At 54.4% G+C, this 20780-nt stretch overlaps 2 protein-coding genes across 8 annotated transcripts in view; both read left to right on the top strand.

Annotated features, from left to right (window-relative positions):
• LOC306643827 (kinesin-like protein KIF17) overlaps window positions 1–8497 on the top strand; it is a 40901-nt gene extending 32404 nt beyond the window's left edge. Inside the window, exons 12-15 of one of the 6 annotated variants that reach the window (XM_079110140.1) lie at window positions 3448–3706; window positions 4675–4742; window positions 7373–7490; window positions 8216–8497. In XM_079110140.1, coding sequence (XP_078966266.1) covers window positions 3448–3706; window positions 4675–4742; window positions 7373–7490; window positions 8216–8394 — 624 coding nt within the window. In that variant the 3' untranslated portion in view covers window positions 8395–8497. Of the gene's footprint in view, window positions 1–3447; window positions 3707–4671; window positions 4743–4898; window positions 5647–7369; window positions 7491–8215 lie in introns of those variants that run through there. The other 5 variants (XM_079110139.1, XM_079110137.1, XM_079110138.1 and 2 more) reach the window with 5 other exon arrangements.
• A 2968-nt stretch (window positions 8498–11465) lies between these two features.
• On the top strand, window positions 11466–19782 carry LOC306667789 (dolichyl-diphosphooligosaccharide--protein glycosyltransferase 48 kDa subunit). 2 transcript variants are annotated; one of them, XM_079150568.1, is made up of 11 exons: window positions 11466–11750; window positions 11954–12064; window positions 15961–16047; window positions 16893–16996; window positions 17115–17209; window positions 17451–17544; window positions 17816–17964; window positions 18294–18441; window positions 18969–19089; window positions 19168–19304; window positions 19395–19782. In XM_079150568.1, exons 1-11 carry the CDS (start codon window positions 11597–11599, stop codon window positions 19542–19544), a joined length of 1350 nt encoding a protein of 449 aa, XP_079006694.1. In that variant the 5' UTR covers window positions 11466–11596; the 3' UTR covers window positions 19545–19782. The 2 variants fall into 2 exon arrangements, with proteins under 2 accessions (XP_079006694.1, XP_079006695.1); XM_079150569.1 differs by having other exon boundaries at window positions 11468–11750; window positions 19198–19304.
• Window positions 19783–20780: the final 998 nt, after the last annotated feature.

Here is a 20780-nt window from a genome sequence, read left to right as displayed (position 1 = left end):
GCCCCTCCTCCCACGCCTGGTCCCCTTTCCTCTGTTCTGCTGAGCGCCCTTTGCTCTTCACGTGATTACCCCCACCTTTCATTTCCTTTTTCCTCTCTAGCTTCCACACATGAGAGAAAACATATGACCTTGACCTTCTGTGTCTGACTTATTTCACAAAACGTGATGTTTTCTAGTTCCATCATTTTCCTGCAAATGACATAATTTCATTTTTCTTGATGGCTGAGTAAAATAGGCCACATTTTCTCTGTTCACTGATGGACACCTGGCTGGTTCGTGGTTTGGCTGTTGTGAATTCTGCTGCTCTAAAGCACGGGTGGGCGTGGATCACCGATCACCGTGGTGTGATGCCTTTGATTCTTTAGGAGAAACCCGAGCGGCGGGACAGCTGGGTCCGAGGGTGGGAGTTCCCTGCCTAGTCTTCTGAGGAGTCTCCATGTTCCATAGTGATTGTACTAACTTACAGTCCCACCAACAGTATAAAAGTGTCCCCTTTTCTCCACATCCTCCTCAGCATTTATTATTATTTGTAATCTTGATGGCTGCCGTTCTCACTGAAGTGAGATGAACTCTCAGTGTGGTATTGATTTGCATTTCTCTATTTACTAATCATGTTGAACTTTTTTCATATCTTTGTTGACCATTTTTATATTTTCTTTTGAGAAGTGTTGGTTTAACTCATTTGCCCATTGATTAATTGGGTGATTTTTTTTTTTTTTTTTTTTTGGTGTAAAGTTTTCTTGAGTTCTTTTTGGCGGTACTGGGGATCGAACTCAGGGCCTTGTGCTTTCGAGGCAAGCACTCTACCAGCTGAGCTATCTCCCCAGTCCGAGTTCTTTATGTATTCTAGATATTAATCCTCTGACAGAAGAGTAGCTAGCAACGATTTTCTCCCAAAGATTTTCTCTCTTCATATTCTTAATTGTTCCCTTTGCTGTGCAGAAGCTTTTTGATTCGATGCCTTCCCATTTATTAACTCTTGGCATTATTTCCTGAGCTTTGGGGTCTTATTGGGAAAGTTGTTGCCTGTGCCTCTATACTGGAGTGTTGACCCCACATTTTCTTCCAGGAGTTGCATAGTTTCTGATCTAACTTCTAGGTCTTTGATCTATTTGGAGTTGACTTTTGTGCAGGGCGAGTGATAAGGGTTTAAGCCGGGTGAGGTGGTGCACACCTGTAATCCCAGAGGTAAGAGGATCACAAGTTCAAAGCCAGCCTCAGAAACTTAGTGAGGACTTAGGCCCTAATCAACTTAGGGAGATCATGTCTCAAAATAAAAAATAAAAAGACCTGGGCATGTGGTTCAGTGGTTAAGTGCCCGTAAGTTCAATTCCTGGTAACACCCCCTCCCCAGCCCTGAAAAAAAGAGATAAAGTTCTATTCTCATTCTTCTACATACCAGTTTCCCCAGAACCTTTGTTAAAGAGTATGTCTTTTCTCCAAAGTATGCTTTTGACACCTTTGTCAAGGATCAGATGACTGTGTGTGGCTTCATGTCTATGTCTCTATTCTGTACCATTGGTCTGTGTGTCTGTTTCATGCAGTGCCATGCAGTTTTCATTACCATAGCTCTGTAGTATAATTTGAAATCAGGTATTGTGATGTCTCCAGCATTGCTTTTTTGGCTTAGAATTGCTTTAGTTATTCTGGGTCTTCTATTAAAGGACTGTTTTTTTCTAGTTTTCTGAAGAATATCATTGGCATTTTGATGGGGATTGCATTGAATCCGTATGTTGCTTTTGATAGTATAGCCATTTTAACAATATTCTGCCTATCCATGAACATGGGAGGTCTTTCCATCTTCTGAGGTCTTCTTCAATTTCTTTCTTCAGTGTTCTATAGTTTCATTGTAGAGGTCTTTTAACTCCTTGGTTAGATTTATTCCTAGGGTTTTTTAAATAAATAAATATAAATATATGTATATATATTTAGTTAGTTAGTTGTAGGTGGACATAGTACCTTTATTTTATTTATATGTGGTGCTGAGGATTGAACCCAGTGCCTCACATATTCTAGGCAAGTGCTACCACCAAGCCACAACCCAAGGCCCCACTCCTAGGGTTTTTGTTGTTGTTGTTGTTTTTGAGGCTGTTTTGAATGGGCTTGTTTCCTGGTTTCTTTCTCAGCAGATTCATTGTTGGTATATAGGAAAGCTATTGATTCTTGTATGTCAATTTTGTGACCTGCTACATTGCTGAATTTGTTTTTTAGCTCTAGCAGGATTTGGGTGGAGTTTTTGGATCTTCTAGGTATAGGATCATAGCATCTGCAAACAGTGAAAATTTGACTTCATTCCTGTTTTTATTTCTTTTGTTTCCTTCTCGTGCCTAATTGCTCTGGCTAGAATTTCTAGCACTATGTTAAATAGGAGTGGTGAGAGTGGACATCCTTGTCTTGTTCCAAATTTTAAAGGAAATGCTTTTGATTTTTCCTCATTTGCTGTAAGATCAGCTTTGGGTTTTTCATATACAGCCTTTATGATGTTGAGGTGGGTTTCTTCTGTCCCTAAGTTTCTTCAGTGTTTTTATTATGAATACATGCTGAATTTTGTCACAGGCTTTCTCTGCATCGATTAAGATGACTAAGTGGTGTTTGTCCTTGATCCTCTTACGTGATGAAGTACACGTATTGATTTGCAGATGTTAAACCATCCTTGCATCTCTGGGATAAAAGCAACTTGGTCATGCTACGCAGTCTTCTTAACATGTTGTTGAATATGACTCGCTAATATTTTATTAGGGATTTTTGCAGCTCGGTCCTCGGGGATTGGGCCCAGAGCTTCCTTTCCTTGGTGTGCACAAGGTTGTTCTTTACAAATCACACTGTACCTGCTCCTCAAGGAGTAGACTGCACCAGGGGTCTCAGGCTCAGGCAGAGCGGGCAGCGTTGGCATTACGGTCACCTGGGCTTAGGAGGGATGGGAGAGCCCATCTGGGAGGGGACCAAACCATCTGGAATGCATCACCAAATTAAGGTGCAGTGTTTGTCACACTGTGACAGAGTTGTAGACCTGGGAGAGAAGGGCTGGGGAGTCTGAGGGTGCTGCCATCCCCCCTTAGCAGAGTCACTCGGGTGACTCTGAGGCCTGCTAGGGCTTTGGTGACTGTAGCGTTGCACGTGGATACTTCTAGAAGGCTCTGTCAGGAAGTGACGGGTGTGGAGTAGTGCCCAAGCTGGCAGCGGGGTTGAGGGTCAGCTTTCTGCAGGACCGTGGACACACTAGGTGCTCATTACCTGCTGGCTGGAGAGGTAGGAGGGGCTTGAGTGGATGGGTGGAAGACCAGTGGGCATCAGAGGAGCGCGGGTGGACGGAGGGCGGTGCAGCCGAGGGGTGGTGGGCCTGTGGGCCGGTGGACAGTGGGTGAGGTGCTGGCAGGTCTGGACAGGGCGGCCAGTCATGTGCGGGGCATCTTCGCCGGCTCACGCTGTCGTCCCCCTGGCTTTCAGCTCCGGGCAGCAGAGGTGGAGATCAAAGACCTGCAGTCCGAGTTCCAGCTGGAGAAGATCGATTACCTGGCCACCATCCGGCGGCAGGAGCGCGACTCCATGCTCTTCCAGCAGCTCCTGGAACAGGTGCAGCCCCTGATCCGCAGGGACTGCAACTACAGCAACCTTGAGCGGATCCGCCGTGAGTCGTGCTGGGATGAGGACAGCGGCTTCTGGAAGGTCCCGGAGCCCATCATCATCAAAACCAGCCTTCCAGTAGGTCAGGAGCTCGGCCGCCCCGTGGGCCTCCCTGCCTCCTTCACAGCCCAGCCTCTCCCTGCAGGCCGCTGGTGCCGCAGACGTGGAACCCAGGCCTCCCACATGCTGGGCCTCCGGAAGAGGCCTGCTCTGGAGGCAGACGGGCCTGGGGTGGGATTCTGGCCGCACCATTCCCTGTGTGGCACCTTGGGGGCTGTGTCCTCGTGTGTGACATGGGATGGATAATAGCACCTTCCTTAGAGTCGCTGTGGGGCTCGCGGCGTGCTCAGGCACGCGGAAGTCTTAGAGCACTGCCGGGTGCAGCGTGCGTGGTCCTTGTCATCATTGCCTTTGTCATCACTGTCACGCTCCATCCCTGCAGCAGCACTGCCAAGGGTGCTGGTCATGACGCCTGTCACACACTCAAGGAAACCAGTCCCACAGGGTGTGAGTGACTTAAAACTAGCAGTGAGCCACCGGACCACACGCGGAAGCCAGCGGTTCAGGGTTCAGGCCTGGGTCAGCCTCTGCCTTGGTCGCTGACCTCCTGTGCGACTTTAGGGAGATCACTCACTGTCCTTCTCAAGGCTTCTTGACAAAGAAGGGGTTGGCAAGATAATCTTAAGGACCCGTCCTCTCTGAGGAGTCTTGGAGTAAAGTCAGACTTGCTCTCCCTCCACGCACAGACCTGGGAGTCAGCAGCTCCCCTGGCCAGGGTTGGTTCGGGGCTTCGCCTTCCTGTTGGAACCTCAGCTGGCCCCATTTCCCGTGGTCTCCGGGCGGCAGCCGCTCTCTCCCTTCCCCCACCCACCTGCTGTCCTGCCTGGATGTGAGAGAGTGGCTTTTCTGGTATCTGAGCTCTCCCAAGGACATCCCCTGGCTGGGAAGTGGCTTGGTTCTAGCCAAGCCAGGCCTGACCCCACCTCTGAGACAGCACTGCCCACCTGTCCCCCACCTTCCAGCTCTTCAGCTCTTGTTTTCTCATAGCAGTTCCAACTGGGCCACAGAACAAGGCAGCCCGCAAGACCTCTGCAGCAGAGAACGGGGAGCCCAACACGGTAAGGCCCGGGGGAGCCGGCAGGGTGGGACGGGGTCTCTGTGGCCACCGGGAAGGGGGCTGCTTTCATTTTGCCTAAGGATTGAAGCAAGGGCTGAGCCTGGATCTTTTCTGTCACTCCATTGGCACCTGGACTTCAGTCCCCTCTGGCCCTCAGTCAGGCATATCTGCTCCGGAGGACCAGAGGGAAGGTGGACAGCTGGATGCAGCCTGTCCCACTGGTGACCAACAGAGGCATCAGCCCCAAACCTAGAGGACAAATGGCACCTTCTTATTCCCTGGATCCCAGCTGGTCACCTGGGACCAAAAGGGTCCTCAGAGTGTCCCTGAGTCAGTGGTTAGGATTCTAAAGTCATTGAATCTCACAGCTCCCATGTTCGTAGTGCAGTAGTGATGTGTACTCTTAAAGCAGGGGTCACAATCCTTTTTTGAAAAGGACCAGAATGTAAGTGCTTTAGGCTTTGTTGACCATGGGTCTCTGTCACAGCTACTTGACTCTATCGCCAGAGCACAAACCCAGAAATAGATGGTACAAAAATGAGTGCTGTGTTCTAATAAAACTTTATTTACAAAAACAGTCTGTGGGCCAGATTTGCCCATTGGCTCTAATTTGCTGATCCTTGACTTTAGTCATTGTGAATGTTTGGAAACCACACAGGTCATACATTTTCAGTTCGTAGGGCCTCTCACAGTTAGTGAAGTCCAGCCAAGTCACAGCACCCCCCTTTCCCTCCCCCTCCCCACCTTAGCCCCCTCCCTCTGCTTTACTGGGCTTCCTTCTATCAACACTTTTGTTTAGTGAGTGCATTGTGCTGTGCATAGCAGTGGTGTGCATTGTGGTCCCTGTACATGGAAATGACCTAATTTGGTCAGTTTTGTTCCTCAGCACCTCCCCCACCCTCCCTATCCCCTCCCTCCCAATCCCCTTTATTCTCTTGGTCTCCCTGCTAACTAGAGTGATGCATGCATGTCAGATTTTTAGAGCAGTGCAGTTTAAAACAGTCATGTCAGCCTAGATGTCCATCAACAGATGAATACATTTTAAAAATACAACGTATAGAGCTGGTGTTGTAGCTCAGTGGTGGAGTGTTTGTCTCACACGTATGAGGCACTGGGTTCAATCATCAGCGGTACATTAAAAAATGAAAGAAAGAAAATAAAGGTATTTTGTCCATCTACAACTAAAAAAAAAAATATATATATATATATATATATATTTAAAAAAATAGTGTGTGTGCACAGTGGCTTTTACTAGCCACAAAGAGTGAACTGCATCACTTACTCCAGCAGATGGATGGAGCTGGAGGACGTGATGCCAAATGAAACAAACCCCGTCAGGAAGTCAAGGGTCAGGTGTTTTCTGTCACAGGTGGAAGCTGTCAAAATTAATCCCTGGAATTCTCAAAGCAGAACCTCAGAACTTGAGTTTAGTTCACGCCGGGGACTTTGCGTGATGTGTTGGGGAGATGACCTGTGCTTGTCCCAATGCGTTCACGGTCTCACTGAGGAGCAGCATTCCTGTGCTTGAATCTCAAGCCCTGTGGCCTTCCTCTAAGCTGTCATCTTGAGTCTCTCTCCTAAGGGAGTGTTCTCAGCCTGGGACCACAAAAGGGTCATGTCAAAGCACTTGTAGTTCCAAGTGACATATCAGTCACGAGCAGCCAGGGTGGGGGTGCACACCTATGGTCCAATCGACTGGGAGGCTGAGGCAGGAGGATCAGTTTGGGGCCAGCCTCAGCAACTTTGCAAGAACCTATCTTAAAAAAATAAAGAAGGCTGGGGATGTGGCTCAGAGAACACTCCTGGGTTCAATCCCAGTACCACCACCACCAGCAAGCAAAATAAGAAGTTTACTGGTTCATACAAGTGGACTAATTTCAGGCTTGACTGGATCTAGGGGCCCAAACTGTGGGGTTTTGTCTTTCTTTACCTTTTGTTTGGCTCCCTTGGGACGTGTAGTCCACGGGGGGGGAAGATGGCCTGCAGACGGCTATGATCCAAGAGGAAGAGCAAACTGGTCCCTTAAAACCTTACACTGAAGCTGGTGAAAGGGTCTCATTAGCTCTGCCCAGGTCGTGGCCCATTCTTGGACGGATTACTGGGTTCAGGAGCACAGTGCTGTGCATTGGCCCCGTGTGGGTCCCGTGTCTGGCCCTGGGGCACAGGGCACTGTGGTGATCACCCTACTGGGAACGTGGTGAGAGAATGATTCCCAGAAGGGAGAGAGTCAGTCTATGACAGCAGTGAGAAGGGTCCATTCTGGGTGGTGGAAGGGTCAGGATGCCAGTCACAGAGGTCATAGGGTAGCTGCAGCTGAGTAGTGTTTCCTGTGCTGAGGTTCGGGCTCTGTGTCACCCTCGCCCTGTTGGAGCTGGCAGGAGGAAACAAGGTACGTCCCACCTCACGGGAGGGGAGGCAGGTGTAGGCTGGCTGGAGACCGAGTGCCTGATCTGAGCTGCCTGGCTCCTAGCCGGCTCCAGGGCTGTGGCAGGGTGTGCCACTGGCGATCCCTGCAGCCCCCAGGGCAGCCACCCACCAGGCTTCTGGAGGCTGCCGAGCCCTAGGCAAGGGGCCCCGATCAGCACTGGCAGACCAGGGGCCTTGACCCAGGAGGACCTGACATCTCAGCAGGAGGAAGACCGCTACAAGCTGATGCTCAGTCGGAGTGACAGTGAAAATATCGCCAGTAACTACTTCCGTTCCAAGCGGGCCAGCCAGATCCTCAGCGCGGATCCCATGAAGAGCCTCAGTGAGTGTCCTGCGCACCTGCGTCCCCTCCCCTGCAGCCGGGCGAGGATGGGGGTGGTTCAGGAGTTGGATGGACCCGGGTTCAAACCCCTTTCCCTCCGTGAGCCTCGGGCTTTTCAGCTGTAAAATGGGAGGAGTAGATGAGCTGAGGTGGGAGAACAGCCGGCCCGGCCTGGCACATAGTAGGTGCTTGGGGAGAGGGACTGTGTTCAGCTGATGTCTCCCCTGCCACACAGGGGGCCCTGGCTTGGGTCGGGTCTTCCTGGCTACTCCCTGGCTTCCACGCCGGTGTGGCGGCTTTCCCCAAATGAGGATGACGGACCCTCTGTCGAGGACCAGCACCTGGGCGCTGGCTGAGTGACGGGCATGTCCCCCGCGAAGCGTAAATCAGCTGTACACCGAGGTTGTTTGAGAGACAGAGCGATTGGACTGAGGAACAGGGTGGTAGGGGGCGGACAGAAAGGAAACGAGGATCGGCGGAGTCCTTGGCATCATGCCCATGTTGCAGACGAGGAAACCGAGGCTCTGAGCGGGGCGTGGCTTGCCCGAGGCTGCACAGCTGGGCCGCGGCGGGGCTGGGCTTGGACCCAGCTCAGCTGGTCTGAGGCTTCAGAGCCCCAACCCAGCCGCGGATGAAGTGCTGAGACCCCGCTAGAGCAGCCAGGGCCCTCGGCTGGGGAGCCCTCCTGCGCCCGCACCCTGGCTCACGGCCCTGCCTCTCCGCAGCGCACCACAGCTCCCCGCCGGGCCTCGGCTCCCCGCTCAGCAACAGCCCTGCCATCCCGCCCGCCCAGGCCCCCGAAATGCCGCAGCCCCGGCCCTTCCGCCTGGAGTCCCTCGACATCCCCTTCACCAAAGCCAAGCGGAAGAAAAGCAAAAGCAGCTTCGGCAGCGAGCCTCTGTGAGGGCGGCCGCCCGCGCCACTGCCCGAAGGCTCCCGGAACCCGGGCGGCCGCCCAGCCTCCTCCGCCTCCCCCAGCGACCCGGGAAGGCCCGCTCCCTCCCTGTTAGCCACTTGCACTGGGCCGTGGCCCTTGGGGACTGCCGTCCTCCCTGCTCCGGAGAGGCCGGCTCCGGCTCCCTGCGCCAAGCTGTTCTGCCCTCCTCCCGCGGGGAGCCGGCCGCTGGCGCCTCCAGTGCTGGCCTCTGCCGCCCCGGCCCGGAAGCTGCCTTGGCACCTTCACCACCGGCCCAGCGTGTGAATGAAGCGGGCATCTTGGTGACTGAAATTTGTGCCTCCGGTGCCTTGCCCGCTTCCGGAGGGAAGCCCTGTCCTGCAGGAGGGCACAGGAGTCCGGAGGGCCGTTCCCCCGAGCCGTGGCCGTGGCCGTGGCCCAGAGAAGGCTGCTTCTCCTTAGGCTGCCAATAAACTGCCTTTAGAGTGAGTTCCCGCCCTGCCTCTCTGACCGATTCCGGCCCCTCTGCGGCCCGGGGCTTCCAGAGCCAGCAGCCTCTGGGGTCACTGCAGTTCCCTGCACTGGCAAACACACGAGAGTGGTTTTTCTTTGGAGAGTGTCTGAGCCTTCAGAGGATCTGCCACCCAGGAAACAGAGCCGTCCTGTGCAACTGGAATAGGACCGTGTCTCACCGAGGCGGGGAAGGACCCAGCTTGGGTGCTCCTCAGGGGCTGGGCTGGAGCTTGGTTGCCCTGTTGGTGCTCTCCTAGGGCATCCCTCGGACACAGCCCCCTCTGCCCATCATGCCCCAGGCCTGGCCACGAGACCACCATCCGAGGGGGAGGCCTGTGTCCTAAGCCTTCTCTGTGACTGCCTCCCCCTTGGGTGACTGAGGGCTTGATAACGTAGTGTGGCAAGTGCCAAGCACAGTGGCTGCGCCCTCTTGGCCCCTCCCTGCTGTTTTGTCCTTGTTACTGTGGGGGCCCCACCAGCCGCTCCCTGGGCCAAGGAGCTCGCTCTGGAGAAGCTGGGGTGGGCGCTTAGTGGGCCTGCGACTGCACTACCCGCAGGTCAGAGGCCTCAAGGGCAACACAGCCTTTCTGAAGGGAGCGGGTTGGGCGGGGTGGGGCCCCTCCTGTAAGGGATCAGAAGGCCCTGGAGGCTGGAGGTGGGTCCCTCGGAGGGTACCCCTGGTGCACGGGGTGGCAACACTCAGCCGAGCAGGGACCAGAGGGATGAGGCTGTAGAGATGCGGTCAGGTGCAGACCTGAACGCGAAGGAGACCTGTGGGTGTCCCGAGCGCGGCAGCGGTGGCCTAGGGAGGGCAGTTGGTCCCTAGGGTGGCCTAGGGAGGAGGGGCCTGCCTGGGGTAGAACCAGCAGGGATGGAGAGCAGGTGCAGCTGGGGAAAGCGTGGGGGGAAGTTTAGATTTGTGTCCCCATTCTGGGGTTGGAAAGTGTCAGAAAATAACTGCTCCCTTCTCCCTCTACAATTACCTTTACCACCAGTCCCAGATTTGTGGTGGCCCCAAAGAACAGTTGAAGTTTTGGAGTGGCTTGGGGTAGCTTTCATTCAGACTCTAGGTGGGACGGAGGCAGGGAGTCTGAGGGGCGCCAGGTGGCCCCGATATTAACCCAGAAGCAGGGAGCCAGCATTGTCGATGGGTGTTCAGCCCAGCCCTGTGCTTTAGTCCAAGAGCCCAGAAGGGAAGAGATAATTAAATGGCTGTTCCAGATACAAGTAGGAGAGCTGGACCTCATCACTCTCCTTATTACAGCTAAGGAAACTGCTGGAGAGAGGTGTGATACCCAGGGAACAGCGCTAGTGAGAGAAAGAATCCAGCTCTGATTCCAAAGCTAGAGGGTCTTTTTGTTTTTGTTGTAAGGAGCTCTCTACCACTAAGCTACATCCCCAGCCCTTTTTATTTTTTTAAATTTTGAAACATTCTTGCCAGTTGGAGGCTGGCCTCATGCTTATTGTGATCCTCCTGCCTCAGCCTCCTGAGTAGCCTCCTGAGCAGCTGCCGAAGCTAGCTTTTAAAATTATATATTCACCATGTTTCCAGTGTTACTGTGTTACTGAACCCGAGTTTGGAAGCTCAACCCACTGAACAACCAGCGTTGGAGCCATGAAAGTTGGGGAGAAAGAGGAATGGAGAAGAGGGAGCTCTGCTCACAAATCAGCTTCTCAACTCCAAGGGGTTGAGGATGACAGATATAGGACAGGAAAAAAAGGGAGAGGGAGAGGCTAATAAAGGGGAGGAATATTCATGTCTTTCTGGGACTAAGTGGACATCTTCCAGAGAATTTGAGTGCCACCTCTTGTCATTACTTTCATGGCCTGGTGTTTCTGGTCATGGTGGCTGGTAGGTGTCTAGCCCTGAAGGTTGGGGTTACGGGTGGCTGGGCAAGTCTAGGTCAGGTTACTCCTATTATAGTCCTGGGCAATACATCGCAAGTGTCAACCTGTCTACGAATAGAATAGAGTCCGACCCAAAGGTTAAGGCAACAAGGGAGACAGGCCACCTCGTCCCAGTCTAGTCCCCCGCGGGACGCCTACAGCAACAGCGGCCTGCAGGTTCCCGAAGAGTAACCCAGACACTCATCGCCCACACTCGCACGTCGGAGGGGTGACCGGCAGCAGCCCGTGACTCCAAATCTAGCGATTTTAAAAGTCGACGAAAAGCAAGTGAAGCCTCGGGGTGTGTCTGGGTTCTTCCCAGTGCCCCTGGCCTGTCCCCGTTCTCTAGAGGTGTGGGAGGTGGGCCTCCCAGTCGGCCCTAGACTAGGCAGGACCGAGGAAGCGGCCGGGTGCCCAGGCCCCCAGTGGCACGGGACACGTCGGAAGAGACCCCATTACTGCCGGAAGCAGGCTCTGGACTAGCGGCGGAGCGGCCTGGGCGGAGCCAGGGCGCTGGGCCTTGTTGATTGGTCGCGGCTGCAGAGCTGTCTCCTCAGGATTGAGCCTTTTCCCCTGGGGAGGCGGGGCCTCAGGTCCCTTCTACCAATAGCGTGCAGCGGGCCCGCCTCCGACCAGCGCACCCCCGGAAGAGCTCCCAGCTCCTCGCCATCAAAATCGCAACTGTTGACGCCCGGCCGGGAGTATCGGGATCACTTCCGGGTGGCACTCCAGGGCCACGAGTCGCGATTGGCCTGCGGTAGACGGGACACTTCCGGTGTCCAGGTGTGGGTTCCTTGGCTGCAAGGGGAAGATGGAGCCGTGCGCGGCGGCGCGCGCTTGGTCCCTCCTGTGGCTGCTGCTCCCCTTGCTGGGCCCGGCCTGCGCCAGCGGCCCCCGCACTCTGGTGTTGCTGGATAACCTCAACCTGCGGGAGACGCACTCGCTTTTCTTCCGGAGCCTGAAAGGTTTGAGCGGGGTCCGAGGGGACGGCGCGTGAGGGTCGGGGGTGGGGAGCACGCCCGAGCCCGAAGGCATCAGCACCGCCCCTCGCCCTCGGTTTCCTGGAGGCCCCCAGGGCCGGCCTGCCCTGAGTGGGGTTCGCGATGTCTGCGGCAGGGGTTCCCTTTGCGTCCTGTCTGCCCTAGTTGATTGTTTTTTTCTTGTCCAGATCGGGGCTTTGAACTCACATTCAAGACCGCCGATGACCCCAGCCTGTCCCTCATTAAGTACGGGGAGTTCCTCTATGACAATCTCATCATCTTCTCCCCCTCGGTGGAAGGTAAGGGCTGCGCGTCGCCGGGATTCAGGGCCCTGGCCGCATCCATTGCTCTCTCCTGGTTCTTGGGCAGGTTCAGGTTCAGGGTCTGGGGATGGGTTGCCAGCCCTGGCACTGCTGCTGTCAGAGAAGGGGAAATGTTACTTTCTCACCTGGGCCCAGGAGGGGATGTCTTTCTAAAAGACACAGTTAAGGATTGTGGGGTCAAGTGTTGCCAAAGACGGTGGAACTCGGAGGCCCAGCTCCTCTGGGGAGAAGGAAGTTTTCTGGAAGTTTTTTCTGCAAAGGGTCTGATAGATGAAAAGTCCCTGATTGAGTTTGCCTGTGTGGAAAGAGGGGCTGGCATGTTATTACTGTAGATTACTGTAGAGAGGCACTGTGTAGATTACTGGTAGCTGACCTTAAGATGAGAGAGACAGCCTCCAGCTGAGTAAAGCCTCCTACCCATTTGAGACTCGCTGGATATGTTCAGTGGCCCAGCAGAGGGCTAGTTATTGAATATAATATCTTCTTCAGATTATGTAATTTATACTTCAGTATTCCTATCTTATGAGGCAATCCACTCCCATTACTGTGTAATTCTGTTAAGTTATATTAAACTGCAACTTGTCTCTTTCTTAATACTGTGTTTATTTGGGGAGGGAGTTTTCCAGCCCTCCCCAGGGCCTTAGGGAAAAGTCTGGTGCCTATCTTGCTGAGGCACACAGCTCTCACATGGCCAGAGCCTACTTAGGTATTTCTTCTGACTAAATACCCCAAGTTTCTTTGGCTGTGCTTGTTTTGGTAAGAATGCTCGTGATTCTCTTCTTCATTTGCTTCAGTCTTTTCCATGAAGGACTCGTGTTGTCCCTCTGCACTAAGATGGACCCTGCATCCCTCCCTTCAGGTTATGAAGCTTAAGACATCTTTTGCTTTGTTGGCAGCTACTGTGTTTTCTGTAATTCACATGAGCTTGGGTTCTGCCAAATCCCTGAAGTATTTTCCTCCAGAGTCTTGTCACTTACTATCTTGCTCCAAACTGCCCTGCAACATGTGCCTTTGGGACTGGCTTTTTGGAGGCAAGGGAAGTTGGGTGGATGTGACCCCAGACTCTGCAAGGTAAAATCTTCAAATGAGTGGGCTGACTGGAGCCGCCAGCAGAGTGGTTGTGTGCTGAGTTGCTGCTGTATTTGGGACTCTGAAATACACAGTCCAGTGGTTGGGTAGTCCAGTGATGAGATAATAAGGATAGAGAGTCTGCCGTTGGAGAGTTCTTTGTCTGTCTTTGAGGAAATAAAATAAAGACTGGAAATGAATTTCCAAACCGTGTGTCGGAGTGGAGAGAAAGAGCTGTCCAAGTTGTGCTTTTGGAGATAGATTGGGAGGGAAAGGAGCAGTGGGGAGACAGATTGGAGAACATCAGGAAGAGCTGGTGGCAGGAGAGACACAGAGCCTCAAACAGTATTTCCCAGAAGTTAGGCATTTGCGTGTCTCCTTCCTGACTTCTGCCACCTTCCATGTCACCTGTACTAACAAACCAGTAATGAACCCAGTATTGTCACTGCAAATGGAAAGCCAGCGTCAGGTAGATGCTAACTGCGAGTAGATAGACCAGAGCCAGTGCTAGTAAGTTCTAGCCACGTATTGTTGCCTGCGCAGGTTCCCTCCTCAGAGAGAGGAGTTCTAAAGGCTGGAATCAAACTAAGGTGTACTCTTTGATGGAGAAAGCTTGAAAAATAATTGGGAAGAGAGTGACTTTGTCTCCGAGAGATTGAACATTATTTAAAGCACTGTCCCCATATCACCATGGTCAGCTTTTTGCTCCCACACCGGGAGCTGCTGCTGCAGGAAGCCCTCTCAGGCTCTTTTGGGGAGAAGGCTCATACCTGCCAAGGGCCCAGAGTATGGGGGTGGCTGTGCTTGGGGTCCATCTGTGTCTGTGACCACATTTGCTCTCCAGGTTGCAAACACTGGCTGGCTCCCTTCTCCATGCACCAGTGGCTCCTCACCCTGTCTGGGATTAGGAAGTCCTGGGTCGCATGCAGTGACAGCACAGGGAAAGAGTGCACGTGGCCGGCAGACCCTGAATTCCTGCTCCGCAGATGCGAGGTGGGCTCGGGAAGGTGCAGGGATTTGCCTAGTGGAAGCCCAGGCTGCCTCAGTTTCAGAGCAGGTGTTCAGTGCATCCCAGGCCTCTAGCCACGAGAGGCCAGTAGCTACGTCACCACCACTGTGATCATCAAAAAGTCTTCTAGACGGTGCTCTGAGGGGCACAGTCACCCCAGGTCGAAGACCACTGAGCTATTCCAAGAAGCTGTTTTGGAATTGTCTCAGGCTCTTCCTGGCCTTTGTAGGAGAGCGGCTAGATGGCTTTCTACTTGTGATAGGAGGCAGGGTCCCCAGAACAGAGGACTCTATACTTGAAGGTGAGGTGCGTTTTAATTTTTTCAAAGACTCAGAAAAGGGGTCTGTTCCATTCAGATCTTCACAGAGTCCTTTCATGGACTCCTTCCCGTCCACCTGTCTAGCGGATGTCTGACAGACAAACTTCTATGTCTGGTCTTATAAATTGGCACTTCCATCCTTCCAGTTGCTTGGGCCAGGTTCCTTGGGACTGTCCCCAGTGCCTCTCTTGGGGTTCCAGCCACATGCAGCCCATTAGGGCCTCTGTGGCTTTACCTTCAGGCCCATGGAAAGACCCCCCTCCCTGCAACCCCTCCCCTCTGCTCACTACCTGTGTGTGGCCTGGAAGCACTTGTCCCAGCCTGGACTTCATGGTGGCCTCCTAACCTGTCAGGATCTCCACCCTCACTCCTTTCCCCTGGTCTCCACCCAGCCTCCAGGACCGTCCTTGAAAAGCACAAGTGAAGTCCTGTCAGTCTCCTGCTCAGAATCCTCCCATGGCTCCCAGCCCTCACCCTCACGTGGCAGTCAGAACCCAGTGAAAGATCCTTCCCCTTGCAGGGTCCTTCAGCCTCCCTGCTCTAGCCTCCCTGCTGGTGAGCGCCCTGCCCCGCTCCCAACTCTGCACCTGTTCCGGGCCTGGAGTGCACCTGCCCACATGCTGCGAGGCTGCCTCACTCCTCTGCAGGGTCACCTGTCGGAGGTCTTCCCTTGCCAACCTTGGCACACGGCTCTCCTCTCATTGCCCGTCTTTCCTTCTCCTGAGCTCGCAAGGGGTACTCACTGAACAGGCGCGGGGGTTCCTGAGCACACCGCTGCCCCCACTGCCCTGGGGCGCGTTCGCTTGGGAGGGGCCTCCAGCCTCAGCTCGCCCACCTGTGCTAGGTTTGAATGCTAACGGAAGTGGTCGCCTGGCTGAATCGGTGGCCACGGAGGAATCGGATCTCATGGTTGCAGGTGTTGGAGGAGCAGTACCGGTGGTTCCGTTGTGGGTGGCGTGGTGGTGACCCTGTAGGCACGGGACAGAAACTGCTGCTGTCGGGCCAGTGGGTGTCAAGTGACAGTGTCCTCCACAGATTCAGCAGTGCTCTTTCTCAAACAGTGGGTGAAGTGAAAACTGTCAGGTGACCCAGGTGCGGCCCCAGGGAGGACAAAGACACTGCATGAAAGCACAGTGATGCATTTGGGGACATCATTCCTTGAGCTGTGCCTGGAAACGGCAGCACTTCTAAGTGAGCATTGCATGTGACCTGGAACATGGCGCCCAGCTTGACAAATGTCATTAGTAATTGTTTCATCTAGACCTCTACGAGTCCATGAATCTGAGCCGTTACTCTGAATCCTGGCTTTTGGGAAATGGGGGCTTGTCCTTCACCAGCTGAGGCATCGCAGCCTCCCTTTCTGTGCCCACTGGGGGTCCCACTCTGACTGGCTGGTCTGCAGGGGCCCCCAGTCCTGCCGTGAGGGTCAGGGAGCAGAGGGTGCCCTCTGGGTCACTGGCTAACGTCTTCTTCCAGATTTTGGAGGCAACATCAACGTGGAGACCATCAGTGCCTTTATCGACGGGGGAGGCAGCGTCCTGGTAGCTGCCAGCTCGGACATTGGTAAGCCGGGCCTGGGAAGTTCTGGTGCTTTCCTCCGTCCTCCAGGGAGCTTGGCATTCTCTGGGTGGGCCTGGGCCAGCAGTCTTGAGGGGCTCAGTCCCTTGCTGCTTTGCTGTGACCGTCAGTGAGATAGATACAGGGCTCAAAGCTTAGAAACCCTGGCCGGGTGTTTGTCATTGTTGGCTTTGTTTTGGTGACTGTCCCTTAGAGAGGGAAGGCCTAAGCATCGGACTGATTTTTATCTTGTTTTCTTTTTCTTTTTTTCTTTGCAGAGCTGGGGATAGCTGTGCTCTATTTTGGAAAATTTCAGAGATACCTAGAAGTAGGGAGAGAGTCGCATGGTTGGCCCGTGGGCTGATCCCCAGCCTCTGTTCCTGGGCAGTCTGGTTTTACATTTTCAGTATTGACAATGTTTTGGTTTTGGTTTTGGTTTTGGGACTGGTACCAGGGTGTTTCAGCACTGAGCTAGAGCCCCAGCCCTTTTTTTTGGGACAGGATCTCATAAGTTGCTGAGACTGGCTTTGGGTTTGTGATCCTCCTGCCTTAGCCTCCCAAGTACTGACAGGTTTTAAAACTACATTCCTCCTACTGGGGCGTGACAAGGACAGGAGAAACCTTGTCAGCCCAGGCGTGTCAGCTGAGGTTCAGCTTCAGGGGTTTGTCATGGTGTATTGGTGGAAGAGCAGACCAGCTGCTTGTTTTGTTCCGTCAATTCAGAGTTGACGGCTGGAGCCCGAGGCTGGCCTGACAAAGCTGTCGCGTGCGGTGCTGGCCAGTGAAGAGCGAGTCATGGCTTCACCGCGACCCCGTAAGGGCTCAGCCAGGCATCTCTTGGGCCTTTGCAGGTGACCCTCTCCGAGAGCTGGGCAGTGAGTGTGGGATCGAGTTCGATGAGGAGAAAACAGCTGTCATCGACCATCACAACTATGACGTCTCCGACCTCGGCCAGGTAAGCAGGCCCGCTGCCTTCTGGACTTCTGGCTCTGCTCAGCCTGGGGACGAATCGGGCCAGAGGCGCTCCCTGCCCAAGGAACCTCTTCCAGACACCCACTTTCCCTTGGCTGCAGCACACGCTCATTGTGGCCGACACTGAGAACCTGCTGAAGGCTCCCACCATCGTCGGGAGATCGTCCCTAAATCCCATCCTCTTTCGGGGAGTTGGGTGAGTAGGGGGCAGGGAGAGGCCTCCAGAAACCAGGGGCGCTAAACCAAGCTTGTGATTTTGGGGGGTGTTCCTTCCCCCAGAAGATGTGGGTGGTTAATTTCTTACTGTAGTGAGAGAAGATCTAAGTGTCTGACTTTTGAGAAGGAAGGATCCATCTTGGGAAGAAGCAGCCTGGGGACCCCTCATCTTCGGGCTCATTCTTGGGTCAGTGTTGGGCTGTTCTCTCTTCCTTCTGCAGGATGGTGGCGGATCCTGACAACCCCCTGGTACTGGACATCCTGACAGGCTCTTCCACCTCTTACTCCTTCTTCCCAGATAAACCCATCACCCAGGTGAGGGCCATTGCAGCCTTGAGCTTCCACCTCTTGGGCCTGGCGGCAAAGTGCTTTCTTATTTAAAAATAAAAACAGCACAGGAGGCTTGGCTGAGGCCGTGAAGGGACAGGTGGAAGGAAGGGCACGAGGGCAGAGGCAGCGTGCTCTCCAGGTGCCCTTCCTCAGGTCGGGGCACAGCTACTTGGGTGTCCAGCCTGTTGTCCTCTTGCTCTGGTGGCTGTGGCTTCCCCCTGGCAGTTTGTGGGTGACCCCCTCCATCTGTTCCCAGTACCCCCACGCAGTGGGGAAGAACACACTGCTGATCGCCGGGCTCCAGGCCAGGAACAACGCCCGGGTCATCTTCAGCGGCTCCCTCGACTTCTTCAGCGATGCCTTCTTCAACTCTGCAGTGCAGAAGGCCATGCCTGGTGCCCAGAGGTAGGGTCCCCGGGGCTCCAGCACATGGTCTGGGAAGCGCGGGCTGTTGGTTGTGGGGAGCCTGTGTGCCCGCTGGGCTTGTGAATCACTGAAGGTGACTCTGTTGCTCATGTTGCTGGTGTGGGCACTGCACACCTTTCAAGGCCATGACGACCTATCTGGAGACCCAATCTCCAGCATTCCTTCATAAATGTGTGTATTTGTGGGACAGAAGAGGCCCGCGCACGGAGTCCGGCTTACGGGCCATGGTGGTGGACCTGGGTAGCCTGCACCCTCAGGCGCAGGAGGAAGCGGTCCCAGGCTGCAGCCTCGCCTTCTGCCTCCCGCAGGTATTCCCAGACGGGCAACTACGAGCTAGCGGTGGCCCTGTCCCGCTGGGTGTTCAAGGAGGAGGGGGTTCTCCGCGTGGGACCTGTGTCCCATCATCGGGTGGGCGAGACAGCCCCGCCCAACGCCTACACTGTCACTGATCTAGTGGTAAGAGCTCTTGGGGACAGGGACGGGCCAAGTTGAATCACTTCGACTCAAAAGCATTTATTGAACCTTTTGGTGCCTGGCCTCAGGGCACAGAGAAGGAAGGGGACATTCACCTCCATCCCTAAGGGAATCAGCCTGGGTGCAGAGCCTGCACTACGCCCGTGTCTAACGGGAGGCTCCTCCTGAAGAGCCGCGTGTTCCGTGGGGTGCTGCGCCGCTTGCCTGCCCAGGAAGCGGGATTTATAAGAGGAATGACGTTTGGGCTTTAGGTTGTTGGGCAGGAGGGCGGTGACTTGAGCAGCACATCTGGGAATGGAGAGGCCTTAGGTCGACTTCCGTCGCCAGGGACTCTGCTGAGGACTTCGGGAGGCGGAGGGCTGCCAGGCACCAGCCCTGCCAAGGAGTGCAGGGAGGGTGGGGAGACTGCAGGCTGCAGGGCTCCAGGAAGCCCCTGCCGTGCAGCACGCCTGCAGGTGTGGCACCCTCCAGCCGCCAGCAGCCCTGACTGACCCAGCCTTTCATCTCAGGAGTATAGCATCGTGATTGAGCAGCTCTCCAATGGCAGGTGGGTCCCCTTCGATGGTGATGACATTCAGCTGGAGTTTGTTCGCATCGACCCTTTTGTGAGGACCTTCTTGAAGAGGAAAGGTAGGCGATTCCTGCCAGACAAGGCTGGCGGCCGGTGCCTTGCTCGCCTCCACGCGGTCTGGCAGGGAAACACTCCAGGAAACCCCTCTGGTGTCGCTTCTTCCCCAGGCGGCAAATACAGCGTCCAGTTCAAGTTGCCCGACGTGTATGGCGTGTTCCAGTTCAAGGTGGATTATAACCGACTGGGCTACACCCACCTATACTCTTCCACGCAGGTGAGCACAGTGGGCAGCCCCCACCTCGGGCCAGCAGTGCCCTGCCTGGGCCTCCCCGTGGCCAGGCCTGCCCCCTCTGTCCCGTTGCAGGTGTCCGTGAGGCCCCTGCAGCACACACAGTATGAGCGCTTCATCCCCTCGGCCTATCCCTACTACGCCAGCGCCTTCTCCATGATGGCAGGGCTCTTCGTCTTCAGCGTCGTCTTCTTACACATGAAGGAGAAGGAGAAGTCCGACTGAGGGGCCGGGCCGGACTCTGTACAGTAGAGAATGGAGGTTTTATCAGGGCGGGTTGGCTGTTTTGTTTTGTTTCGAAGCCGCGGGAAATGGCACAGCCTTATTACCTCAGTGGGGACGCAGCGCTGGGTACGGGAGGGGGCAGGGATCATTTTTGCATTTCTTCCACCTTGAATTGCTGTGTGTTTTTCATATGTACAGTCACCCCATCTCTAAAATAAAGAGAAACGTTGCCCTCACACTTACCCCGGCCATGCTTTGCTGCTAGTGGGGTGCTGCCAGGAATCACTAGCTGCACCTAGTAAGTGGCTTCTATTAGTTTTGCCAAGGCTGGACTATGAAATGATCCTAACTTCTCAAAGGGTAAACTAAAGTTAATATGAAAGAAACTTAAGTTTATATTCACCTTGCTGAAGGCCAGCGCTGTGTTCTTCAGAAACGTGTGTACGCCGAGAGCAGCGGCGCATGCCTGTGATGCAGTGGCTCAGGAGGCTGAGGCAGGAGGCGCCCCAGCTCAGTGGCAGTGCCCCAGGTTCAGTCCCTAGGACCACGCAAAAGATGCGGGCACACGGTTACATGGAATCTCTTCCCCAATGTTATGTGCCCACAAAATTCTCCTGTGAGGGTGTAAGACTCGTCCAGAAAGCCAGATAGTTCAGCACGTACATATTCCGCATTGTAAATTTGCATTTAATATCAGAATTCCTATAAGAAATGCTAGTCAGAAGGGAAATCAGCAAGTTCAAAATGCCACACTGTTAATGTCCATTTCATCAGTGATTTCTGTAACGCGAGATTAGTTCCGCAGTTAGAGAGACCCTGGCGAGGCGCTCCAGAGCCACCCCAGGGCCACCTGTCAGAGCAGAGACTCCCTGCCGCCCAGGCCTCACCGATGTTTTCTGTGCTGACTGCTGAATATACTGACCCCTGCAAATGTTCGCCTCAGCCTAGGGGCACATACCAGCTGGTGCCACGTCCCCCTCCAGAAAAGCCACAGTCCATCCCCGGCACTAAGAGCTGAGGGCAACCACAAATTCTGCCACCCCTGCCACTGCCTGGGCCTGGATCCTCCGAGGCAGAGCACAGGTCTGCCTCCCTTAGCCCAGCGTCCTCCAGCAGACCAGCCGGGCCATTCACTGGGAGGCCATGAGGACAGATGAGGGCTGTAAGGTTGGCCTCTCTGGTGAACAGGCACAGGAGACCTTCTCCCCGGGGTGGAAGTGCAGTCCCTTGGCTCTG

Source organism: Sciurus vulgaris, assembly GCF_902686455.1.
Source record: "Sciurus vulgaris genome assembly, chromosome: 1".
Lineage (NCBI taxonomy): Eukaryota > Metazoa > Chordata > Mammalia > Rodentia > Sciuridae > Sciurus > Sciurus vulgaris.
This window is presented reverse-complemented; position numbering and strand designations above follow the sequence as displayed.

What these genes read in the sequence shown, in the direction of transcription:
- LOC306667789 (XM_079150568.1), top strand. Translation starts at nt 11,597, where the DNA reads ATGGAGCCGTGCGCGGCGGCGCGCGCTTGGTCCCTCCTGTGGCTGCTG. An exon ending in CTTCTCCCCCTCGGTGGAAG is followed by an intron (nt 12,065 to 15,960) that starts GTAAGGGCTGCG and finishes GTCTTCTTCCAG; the next exon opens with ATTTTGGAGGCAACATCAAC. An exon ending in ACGTCTCCGACCTCGGCCAG is followed by an intron (nt 16,997 to 17,114) that starts GTAAGCAGGCCC and finishes CCTTGGCTGCAG; the next exon opens with CACACGCTCATTGTGGCCGA.